The 12852-nt window shown below is 34.7% G+C and overlaps 1 protein-coding gene across 1 annotated transcript in view; it reads right to left on the reverse strand.

Annotated features, from left to right (window-relative positions):
- The window catches only part of RFX7 (regulatory factor X7), a 176217-nt gene extending 163382 nt beyond the window's left edge, over positions 1-12835 (reverse strand). Inside the window, exon 1 of the mRNA XM_044665297.1 lies at positions 12675-12835. Within this exon, the coding sequence (XP_044521232.1) occupies positions 12675-12835 (161 nt within the window). The remainder of the gene's footprint in view (positions 1-12674) is intronic.
- Between the last annotated feature and the right edge of the window lie 17 nt (positions 12836-12852).

The following is a 12852-nucleotide window of genomic DNA, read 5'->3' on the forward strand; positions in this document are numbered from 1 at the left end:
TGGCTGGAAAAGCCAAGAGAATTAGAAACCTAAAGTTTTGGAAGACCAACTAATATGTCTGAAAATAGAACATGGTAATGAGATAGATTGGAATTTTGTTAGAGAAGTAAAGGATAAATCTGGAAACAAGTCCCCTGGAGAAGTGAAGGATTAGGTCCAAAGGTCAGGAGAAAGAATTAACTTTTAGAGAGGAAGGAAAAATGATTTTGAGGATGGAGGAAAGGAAAAATGGTTAAATGGAGAGAAGGATATGGTTATGGTGAACAATGAGGCTATGTAATGAAGCTTACCACATCAGATGTCTTCATAAAGTAGCAAAGTCATATATTGAGAATTAAGGACTTTTCTTCCAAAAGAAATGCTTCTACCCATGTACACATCTTCATTCTTTTTCCTCTGAGTCATTAATATCCTTCCTTCTATTCTAATGAATCAAAATCCATCTGTGTCTGCTAATCTGAACAACCTTATGAGTGTTGTGTAGCTGTTATTGCTAGATCTTTTGTATTTCCATTTTCCATTATCTAAATAAAATATTTTCTTTTCAAAGACCCACCCCATTCCCCTCCCCCCCAACATCTCCCTAACCATTATACATGCTCACCACCAACAAACATTTATTACTGTGACACCAACTTCAACCACTAGACATCAAAAACCCTTGACTGAAAAAGATCCTTTATCAAAGACTCTTGACAGACTGTGACAAATGTAGAATTTTACAAGTACTATTATTATGCTGTTCACAGAACTATTTATCTGGCAATATACATTAAAAGTTATAAAACTTATCATGCTCTTTGATCTTGCAGTAATGCTGTTAAGACTATATCCTAAAACATTACTAAATTAAAAAAAAGATTCATCTGGGGGACAGTTGGGTAGCTCAGTGGATTGAGAGTCAGGCCTAAAGATGGGAGGTCCTAGGTTCAAATGCAGCCTCAGACACTTCCCAGCTGTATGACCCTGGGCAAGTCACTTGACCCCCATTGCCCAACCTTACCACTCTTCCACCTAGGAGCCAATACACAGAAGTTAAGGATTTAAAAAAAAAGATTCATCTGTACAAAAATTTTCACAGCAGGTTTATTTGTAATCATGGAAAAACTAGAAACAATATCTATCAACTGGGGAATGGCAGTATAAATTGTAATCAATGTAATGAAGTATTATTATGCCATGAAATAACAAAAATATGGAAAGATTTATATAAAATGCTATAAGAGCAAAGCAAATACTATCAGAAAAGTGTCTAGGAGTAGACTCCCCCCAAAAATCATGTAGATACACAATTAACTTAGAAGGGAGCATAGAACAAATAAAATGTTATCTTTACTACTGAGTTTGGGGGATTTTCCCTTTTGCCAAAACATATGTTTTAAATCTCCTTCATTTAATTTTATCTATCATTTCAAGAAAATCACAAACCACAACTTCAGTGGTCTAAAAAATGAAAAATGCTACCTATCGGGGGCAGCTGGGTAGCTCAGTGGATTGAAAGCCAGGCCTAGAGACGGGAGGTCCTAGGTTCAAATCTGACCTCAGACACTTCCTAGCTGTGTGACCCTGGGCAAGTCACTTGACCCCCATTGCCCACCCTTACCACTCTTCTGCCTTGAAGCCAATACACAGTATTGACTCTAAGACGGAAGGTAAGGGTTTTAAAAAAAAAAAATGCTACCTATCTCCTGAAAGAAAAGTGATGAACTCAAGGAGCATAATGAAACATACATTTTCATATAGATTTTCATATAGATTTGTTTTGCTTTACTATATGCATTTAAGTGGTTTTATTTTTCCTTTTTTCCCATGACAATAACAGTATTATTTGTTTTTTAAAAAGAAAGAAAAAGAGCATCATTAATGCTTTAAATATAGAAATGTTGCCTCTTTTGTGGTCACATAATTTCAAGAATTTTCTATATCTGAATTAATATAAATAAGCACTGATAAAATACCAACTATATACCGGCATTTTGCTGGGAGAAACACTTGCAGCTGGAGGGATCAGGAAAGGATTCATATACTAACTGGTGTCACTAGAGTTGAGAGTTATGAAGGAAGCTAGGAATTCTAGGAGGTTAAAGTAAGGAAATAGGACATCCCAAGTATAGAAACAGCCTGTGCACAGAGTCAGGAGATGGAATTTTGTGTTTGAAGAAAAACAAAGAGGTCTAGCTTAACTGGACTACAAAGCATATGAACAGAAATAACATATAATAAAGCTGAAAAGGCAGGTTAGAATCATATTGTGAAGGGCTTTGAATATCAAAGAGTTAAGGAGTTTATATTTAATTCCAATGGCAACAGAGAACTCTTGAGTTTATGAAGCATGGCAGTCATGTGGCCAGACCTGTGCTTTAGAAAATACCTTGGGCAGTAGAAGGAAAGATTTGGCACCCAGAAGCCAGTTAATAGGAGGTTATTTCAACAGTCCAAGAGAGAGGTCATTAAGATCTGAACAAGGGTGATGGCCATGTGGGGAAAAGAGGATGGATGGGAGAGATGCTGAAGAAACACAAATGGCAAGATTTAAGACTAGATTTGATACATCGGTTTGGGGAAAATGAGGAACCAAGAATAAACCCAATCAGGAAAACCTGGGTGATTAGAAAGTGGTAGTGTTCTTGACAGAAACACAAAAGTATAGAGCAAAGGCAAGTTTGGGGCAATGGGGCAGAGAATGAGTCTGTTTTGGACATATTGAATCTGAGTTATCCCTGAGATATCCAACTAGCAAATACAGCTGGCAGTGATATGGGCTTGTATCTCAGGAAATTGAAGGAGGCTGCATATACAGATCTCAGAATCACATGCACAGAGAAGGGAATCCATAGAAGCTTATGAGGCCACAAAGTAAGAAAGTAGAGAAGTAAGAGAACTAAGAGAGAAGTTTAGGCAACATGATATGGATAAAAAGCCATCAAAGAAGACTGAGAAGTGTAAGTGTTAAAATTAAAGGCTTGGCTAAATATATGAAAATTATAAATCTTTCATTTACAAAAGAGGAGGAAAGAGTGGAAGCAGAGGAATACAAAAGGGTAGAGAAGACATTAACCTATCTAACTAAAGACTGTTCCAATGCTTGGCTCAGCCAGGACTTGTTAACCTTCAACCGGAATTAAACAATCTCCAGAAGACAGGAAGGGAAAGCCAGCTATCCACTCACCCTCCAAGTTCCCTCCAAGAGGCAGGTCAAAACAATAAGAACTCGGGGGCAGCTGGGTAGCTCTGTGGATTGAGAGCCAGACCTAGAGACGGGAGGTCCTGGGTTCAAATCTGGCCTCAGACACTTCCCATCTGTGTGACCCTGGGCAAGTCACTTAACCCCCATTCCCTACCCTTACCACTCTTCTGCCTTGAAGCCAATACACAGTATTGATTCCAGGACAGAAGGTAAGGGTTTTAGAAAAAAAAAAAAAAAAACAATAAGAACTCAAGGTGGCTCCTAAGGTCAACTTCCTTCTTTGAGCTGACCTTCTTCTTGAAGCCTACTTCTTTGTTGGAGTGAACTCTCTTCTTGGGAGTCCACACTCTAGCCTCAGAAATTCAGAGCCTTTTATAGTGGCTTCTTGTCTCCTCCCCTCCTCACAGGGGCCAATCACAGCTTCCAAATAGTCTAGCACTGCCCAGGGGGCAGTGTTTATGTAAACCAGTTCTGCACTTTCTGGAGGAGTGAATACTCACTGAAAGGGTTCACAGTTTCTGAGGGTGTGAACTCTTCTGACTGTTTGAGTTAGAAATAAGGGTGAAGCTCTCCAAGAATCTTGCTGGCTTTTCACCTAGCACTAGGTAGGGTGTGAATTCACTAAGTGGTTTGCTAGCTCTTCCACCTAGTTCAAGCTTGTGTTGATTCACAGTTATTGTTAACCAAAGTGTTAACTCCAACTAGGCTAAGAGAATAAAGGATTCCTTTTCACAAGTGTGAACTCAAAGAGAACCAAGAATTCCCTTTTACAGAAGGAAATGATCAAAAAGGCTGATGCAGAACCTAGAAAAAAGCAAAAGGAAATAGTCATCAACAGTGTCTAATGCTACAGAGTAGTCATGGATGAAAACTGGGAAAAGATCATTACATGGTCTGGCAAATAAGGTATCACTTGTAACTTTAGACAGCAGTTTCAACCTAGTAATGAAGTTGGAAGCCAAAATGCAAGGGGTTTGAGACAGAGGAAATGAGTGTAGACAGCTTTTTCCTAGAAAGTTTGGCTGTGAAAAGGTGAGATAAAAGACTATAGCTTGAGGAGATGGTGAGGTCAAGTAAGGACTGAAATTTATATTGATTAGTATCAAATAATGTTTTATTTCAAAACAGTGAAAACTCATTTATGTAGTTTAACTTCAAGATCAGGTTATTAATGAAAAGACTGAATTATATACAATACCTCTTTTAACCAGCAGCATCAGAGAATTAGGCATTTAATTTAAGTGAAGGGGGAAAAAAACAGTTTAGAGCAGGTACATAAGAATATTCTTATAATACCAAAACTTTTTTCCTTATTTAAATAAGATAGATGGAAACCTTTCCAAAAATTATGGCATATATATGTTTTCTTGACAATAAATATAATTTATGATAAAGGGTCACCATGATTATTAATAATATTTACTACTATGCTACTATGGTAAAGCACTATGCTAGATGTAAGGAAGATAAAAAAAAAGATAATAGTCTGTTCTCAAGAAATTAACAATCTAATTGCTGAGATATTTCATGCATTTAACTTCTCTAGATCTGTTTCCTCATCCATAAAGATGAGGATAACAATACTTGGACTAACTAAAATATTGTTTTGGGGATAACACTACAGAGATATGCCTAGTATTTCACAAATTCTTGTTGATTCACTGGTTGAAAAGTGAGTTATTATAAATAAGTAATGGTAGAATGTTACATACCAGATGAAACCGTCCTTTCTAGTGAACTCTTGTGCATCCAAATGCAGGTTCTGTTCCTCTAATATTAATATTCTCTCTCTCTCTCTCTCTCTCTCTCTCTCTCTCAGTCCCTCTCTCACCTTCTGTCTTAGAATCAATATTAAATGTCAGTAAAGGCTAGGCAATTGGGGATAAATGATTTGCCAAGGATCACACAGTTAGGAAGTATATGAAGCCAGATTTGGATCCATGAATTCCTGCCTAGCTACTCCCAACTCTGCTCTTTACATATCTAAGTCTGACTCTTTCGGTAATCACCAACTTAAATCTTCTTCCAGGAAGTCTTTCTCAAAATCAATGGTTCAACATGGTGAAATGGCTTAATAATAAGAGCACTGGCTAACCTGAATTCAAACCTTGCTTCCAACATTTACTGTGTCATCAAGAGTAATTCACTTAGCCTCTCTGAATCTTAAAGTCTTTTTTAAAGTGTAACAATAAATTTAATGCCTACATCATAAGGTTGTTTTAAGGAAAAGATTTTTTTTAATCTAACAGTGTTATGAGTGTAAGGTATTTATACAAGACAATCAATGCTAACAGGAATCCAGAGAAAAGGAATTATCACTAAAGGGCATATAAGTTGGGATTTGAAGGAAGGAGGGTCAAGAAGCAATATACAAAAAAAAAAAAAAAAAAAAGCAGGTAGGGAATTAGGAGTACAAGAACAATATTTGTAGCAAAGGTTTTCAAAGGAGTGAGAAGTAGTAGCCACAAACTGAGGTCATGTAATTATCTTGTATACAAGATGAGAAAGAGTGAAAGCTCTTCTTGAAAGAGAAATAGCAGTCAATTAGAGACCACTAACATTAAAAGAAGGTTACTTTCTACTTTTCTCTTTGAGCCCTTGGGCCCAGATACTAATCATTTCTGTAGTCTGCCCCTTGCTTGGTATGTCTGTTTCAAGACATGAGTGGGAATAAAGTATGGTAATGGAAAATTCTCTGCCTTCAATATCACCAATATCACATTCCACTTAACAAGATTTTATTATAAACATTATCTTACCTTCAAATTTTCTAAAAATGGAAATCAAAATAATGGGTTAGTGCTATAAAAACAGATATAACAAATAATATAAATTAAAATATGCAAGTTATTGTACCAAGAAAAGAGATGTACTTGAATTTATTCACATTCTTAGTATGACAATCTATAGGCAATTATCTTATAAATGCAATTATTCATTATCTGAATTTATTTCATAGTCTTTCCTAAGCAAGAAGACTATTTTTCCATCAATTCAATAGGCCCCAATACTGCAGCCTCTTCATTTGACAAATGGTTCTACCTCTTTTACATGGAGATTCTCCAGAGGACAGAAGAAAGCTACTCATAAACTGAAAGGTTTCTTTAAGGGGGAAAAGACACTGGAAGTGGGGGGAGGTTTGGGTGGAATTCTGTGTAACAAGATTGTTCCCATATTCAAAGTTCATAGTTGGTACCGCTTGAGCTTTCTTGCCAGGTTGTCATATAGCCCTCAGGAAGGTTTCCACAATAAATAACTTACTATCTACATTAGTGGAGACAAATCACTTGTGTGATAATCTAGTTAATTACATAATCTATAAATTATATTTTTAACAGAAAATTCAAGAAGTAAAATTTAAACTCTCCTAATTTACACTTTGTTCTCTTCTAAATTTTCTATTTAAAAACTAAAGAGTACCTGTAACGTCTTCTTTAACAATATATTTTTCTCCTATGAAAACAATAGTGCAGTAATAAGTATTTAACACCTTAAGAAATTGCTACTAGGGGGATACCTAATGTTACATTAGGATGTCTTAATAATCTATCTCTTGTGAAGGCTCCACTCTTTGCCTAGCAAGAGTTAAATCCATAATGACCATATTGTTCTATGTTCACAGTATACTATATTGGTGTTGCTGATATTAAGGTTTATTTATTGACAAAAATAAGCAAGTTTAGATAAGAAGAGACCTTCAATGTCATCTAATCTAACTCCTCATTTTATAGATGAAGGAAGACTATATTTCTCTCAATTTACACTTTCTTGTATTTGCAACAATTTCCTTCAGTCCCCTGATAAGATAGGAAAGGGTTTATTAGATTAATATAAAAATGTACTGACATTTGTTGAAAAAAAAAATATATATATATATATCATCTGAGATTACCTTGTACCACCTACTTATTGGTCTTACAAAAGAGTTCATTTTACACCAATGACGGATGCATTTTATGATGCTCATTCAATTTATTACAATTATTTACACTGGGGAAATTCTATGGTGTAGCATTTCTTCCTTGTGTAAAAAATGTTACATGAATTTTCATTCACAAGGAATGACACAGAATACATACAAATAAGAGTGAAAAATTTCAACTGTCACTATATAAGCACATAAGTGGCAAGAAAAAAAAAAGCTATCCAAATTTCCTCCATGCTAGTGTTATTTCCTAGCTCTTCTCAAAGAACTCCAAAACACAAAAGTAGATAACTAAAATTTTATATATGCTTTTCCATAATGCTCTAATCAATGGAATCTTACTAATAGGAGTAATAGGCCTACTTTTAAATACACGTATTCCTATCCTAGCACTTAAAAAAATCCAGCAAAAGGAAGGATTTAAAATGAATTAATTGGTCCTTCTTCTGGTTAAGGGGGGGAGGGGTGGTTTTATTCAAAATAAAGAAGATAAATGCCACCTCCTCCTTTTCCATTTTGACTGTATTTTAGCTAAGGAATTAAGTCCAGACAAGCAAAGAGATTCCTCAGGCACTTAAGTTAAAGGAGAAGAATTTAAGTAACTAATGCCCCAAACTCACCAAGGCCAATGATAAATAATGGAAAAAAACACTGATCCTAGTAGGTCTAGAAGATCTGGATTCAAATCCTGCCTCTGACATATGGACCTGTGTGATCTTAAGCAATTTACAATCTCCCTGGATCTCAAGTCTCTCCAGACTTTGAGTCCCTTTCAGCTCTAAATCTATGATCCTATGATCTGTGATCTTAATATTTAACTCTAAGGTTCTACAAGAAGTTGCTCATGGTAACTCAGAAATAAGAAAGTCTTCACTTAATACCCAGCTGGTCATCTGTCATAATAGAGAAGAAACTAAAACAAAACTGTCTAATTTTAGTTGAAATTGGAATGTAACTATCATCATCATTATCAAAATACAAAATATACAAAAGCCCAAGTAATTTTTTAGCCAAAGAGTTCTTGTCTCACCTTTTCTTTTAGATCCCAGTAATGAGTTGGACAAGTCTTAGTCCTGTCTCCACTAGGTCTCTCACAAAATGGAAGTATTAGAGGCCTACCTTTCAGGACTGTTTTAAGCAATAAGTGATTACCTAAAGATTTAAATCATCACATTAAAATATTAGATAAAGAAGAAAACTCAATTTATTCATCTATGGAGTAAATGAATTCAAAACAAGCCATATTTGCCACTATAAATAGGATTTTTATAAAATGATCCTTATTAGTTAAAATTCTCTATATATGACAGCCTATTTGCAATATACACATTCTTACTCCAGGTAGAAAATTATCTCTGTCCAAGCAGAGAAGATCCTTTTATAATTTAAGGATACCTAATTACAAATAGGCAGAATGCAACAAGAAAAGAACACCAGGGTTATAAGACTTAAGTTTGAACCTGGTCTCTGCTCCTTACTACATGTGTCATGACCTTGGTTAAGTCAAATAATTTAGCCTTTTCAAAGCTCAGAGGCTCTTAAATTATTTTTGTGTCTGGTGAAAGATCTAAATGCTTTTCTTGGAATGTTTTTAAATGCAAAAAATAAAATACATAGGATTAAAACGGAAAACAATCATACTGAAATGCAGTTATTGAGACTATTTTAAAAAAAAAAAAAGTTCAGCGACTGCAGGTTAAGTACTTCTGGACTGAAAATCATCACTGAGGCCTTTCACTTCCAGTTCAAAATCCAATGACTCTCAAATGAAAACCAGCTTCTCTTACTTCCTTCTTATATTTGACCCTAGAATCTTGGAGTTAGAAGAAACCTTTAGAAGCCAACCAACCCAATCTCCCAGTAATATATTTGTTATTGTTGATGTAGAACTGCTTAGAAAAACAATAAAATATATTTACAAAATGTTGGCTTTGATAAATTTCTTTAAATTACTCTCCAAATCTTGTTAAAAGTTTTGGTTTTTCCTTTATTAGGAAGAAAGAGGTAGCAATAGATGGGCTAAACTTGCTAAGTGCCTAGCAACATGGGATACAGTAGAATTTCCAGAAATTTAAAACAGTTCAGAAACACTAGAGTTGAACCCCCATCTGGGTTCCTTATCCCTAGTCATCCAAATTCTAATTATACTAAAATTCAAATAAACCTGTGATTGCAACATTTTTTTTAAAATTTCTACATAGCATTTTCAGTAAAACACACAATATTAAAACAAGTATCTGTGTATGAAGATCTTTCTTGAAGACGAAGGAGAACCCTTTGGAGGTATATGGAAAATGAGGAAGGAGCAAAGTGAAGAAAAGTGTCATTATGTCAACTTGTGCTTGAATTATGGATAGTTACAAACTGACCATGCAAATATAAATTTATTTTATTGTGATAAGTTTGTATATTTCAAGAATTACCAAAAACAAAAATAATCTTTGTTGCTGCTCATTTTATTTTCTAGAGTCACTTACATACAGTATGTTCTACTTTAAAGCTAGATAGTTGGCACAGTGGACAAAGGACTGAACTTGGAGGCAGGAAGACCTGGGCTCAAGTCTACCATTCCTGCCTCAGACATTTACCAGCTGTGTGAGCCTGGGTAAGTCACTTAACCTTTCCCAGTCTCAGTTTCCTTATCTTTAAATGGAGGTGATCATAGTACCTACATAACAGGGTTGGAAAGATCAAATGAGATAACCTGGAGAGTGCTTTGCAAACCTTAAGGCACTCTATAAATGTTAGTTAAAATTTAATCTTTCATTTTCTTTCAGAGATAGGAAAATCATGGGGCTGGAAGAAACCTCTAGAGATCATGTAGCAAGACCCTCTTTAAGGATAAGCAGTGAAGAAACCGACTTAGTGTTTTACAGGCAATAAAGTAGTAAAACCTGGTTTCTGATTTCAAATCCTACATTTTTATCTGCAATTATTACAGACCAATTTTATTATAATGAATTTTAATTTAATAAATGGACTAAATTAACTATGAGCTGATAACAAATAACTCACTGTCCAGCAAGAGGCCTACATCACATACTATATTTATATTTGTTTAGGACAAGTTCAGACATGTTTATTATCTGATCTAAGAAAGAGGTTATTTTGAATTAAACTTTTAAATTCACATTAGTAATTAACCAAAATCTAAAAAGCAGTACAAAATAGCTCATTTCTGAAAAGATCAGGTGTTAAAAAACACATTATAAAATGTACTACATCTTTAAAATGACAAATGAGATGCATAAAAAGTTTTAAGTTTGCCAATCAAAACATTTTTAGTAAGTTATACATGATGCCTATATATTGATACTATTTCTTAGGAGAAGCCAGCGATAAGGGACTTCATCTTTTTAAACACAAACATCTTTCTTTTATACAACCATTGAAATTCAATCTTTAGGGGGGAAAAACAGGAAATATTAAATATATCCATTACAGCTATTTAGTTTATTGTTATAATGTGAAAAGTGAAGTAGACTGCAATTATACATGTGGATTGAAGAGGAAAATAATTTTGATCTCAAAGACACAAAATTAAATGTCAATGTGTTAGTATGATTTAAAAATAGTTATAATTAAGTATGTCAAATTTAAGATGTTTCTTTCCTAAAAAAGTTTTCAGAACAGGTGCTAAAAACTGACTGATACTGCCTGTAGGTAAGAGAAGTTTCACACATGTTAAAGATGTCAAGAGAGTTAAGTTGTAAAGGTCATATGAATATGAAGCATCAAGAGGGAGAGAACAATTAATAACCTACATAAAAAAAACCTAACACCATTAACAAATAATTTTTCATTGTTTTTAAAAATTACCTATATCAACTATTCTAATGATTATTTTTAAGAGGAAAAAGTGAAGGTTCGTTAATTTTATTCTCTTCCTAATAAGCTAAAAAGTATACTAAATTTTACCTGATGTAATGAATACATGGAAGCTTAATTCAATTTGATGATGATTTCAGTGAAGCTAATTTATACCACCATGCTGCTAGAAGAAACATGAATTTTGTTAAAATCTTAACATTAAAAGTCATAAAGTTAAGCACCTCCACTAATTATATATTTTTGAGTCTTACATTCTGAAACTGTTATTGAAAAATCTATTTATCTGACCTATTCCAGGTAAATTCAAAAAGAAAAAATTCTGCATTAATTCAATTTTTAAAAAATCCATACTGTAAATAAAATACTCAACTGCCAACTACAGTAAAATGTGAAACTATTAATTGACCTATTTCATATAACTAAGATAAACTGCAGGAAAATAATGTAAATTTCTAGGTGAAAAAATGCCAGTTATACTTTTCAAAATTAACAATTTAATTTCATTACTGCTTCATAGCAAATTTTATGCAAAGATCAGATATTCTTCAGATGGATCTTTTATAAAGTTTCAAAATAAAATTTAAGACCATATATGTGTAACACTAATAGTAAAATCATGGGCCTCAAAGGATTTCTATTTTGCTCTCAAGGATTTAACAAAAAATATCAGAACTTTTATTTTTTAAGTTCTTAAAAAGGTAGTCCATAAACAAAAATTCTAAAGAATATTGTGCTTTCCTTAAAAAAAAGAGTGCTACACCATAAAATATGAGTTAATATGCAATGCCACATGAAATCATTAAAACCAAGATATAATTTCTCTGAAATAGATATGCCACCAAAAGAGAGGTTTTGTTATTATAGTAAACACTCCTTATTTACATGTAAGAGAATTAGATTACCTAACTCAAGCAATCTACTTTATAATGAAAAGACCACCATCTCCTAAGAGCTCATCTTAATACTAAATTATTGAATAGTCACTAACCAAAAAATAACTGCAACAGGACATTCTATCTTTTGATTTTCTAACATCCTAAAATGTAGTAAAAGAAATAATAGTAAGCCTTTACAGGAAGGCAGGTTCCTATTCTCTTAAAAACAAAAGATCATACTACCTTCTATGAGAATATATACTTAAAATAAAATGCCATGTTTTGTAGTATTTTTCTTCAAAGGAAATGCAGAGAATGGATTCCTACTGGCAGGCTTATAGTCTTGAAATAAATAAGACAAAAACATCTAGGAGTAGCTAAGCCAAAAGAGAGACAGACACATACACAATCAGGTTTTGCGCTGCATATTAATATTCTTACGCACAATGGTCTGTTTGGCGAAAATTCACAATACACTTCTTCCCCTCTCCCTGTGTGAATGCAAAAAGGAGTAAACACATTTCACATTCCCCACTCCCAGATACATGCTACCATCATGCAATTTAACTTATTCTCTATCCTTCCGCCTCTCACACAAAGTGAAATATCAAATAACTTGTTAATCTGCAGTCACAATAGGGGGGAGGAAGGGGGGAGTTGTTTAGAGAGGCAGACGTAGGTTTACATGTTTAAAGAGCACACGCCTCCGAAGGTCCTATAAATGTGCACCAGACTCAGGAAACCCACATGTAACGAATGCATCAACCATCTCCTCCGTTCCCTCCCTCCCCCCCCTCCCCTTTGCAGCAGAAATGTGCCTGGGCTTTTCTACCCCAGCGATGGAGGCTCCTCTTACCAGATGGAGTTCTTGATCTTGTGTTGCAGCGCGCGGGCCTCCGTCCCCGGCAGCCCTGGCACCAGGGCTGGCAGGGCCACCCCCGGGCTGGGAGTGCAGGGGGTGGGCTGCTGATGGGCATCAGACTGCTGTGGTGGTGGTTGTTGTTGTTCCTCAGCCATCGCTGCTGGAGGGGTGG

The sequence above is a fragment of the Gracilinanus agilis genome, chromosome 2 (genome assembly GCF_016433145.1).
Source record: "Gracilinanus agilis isolate LMUSP501 chromosome 2, AgileGrace, whole genome shotgun sequence".
Lineage (NCBI taxonomy): Eukaryota > Metazoa > Chordata > Mammalia > Didelphimorphia > Didelphidae > Gracilinanus > Gracilinanus agilis.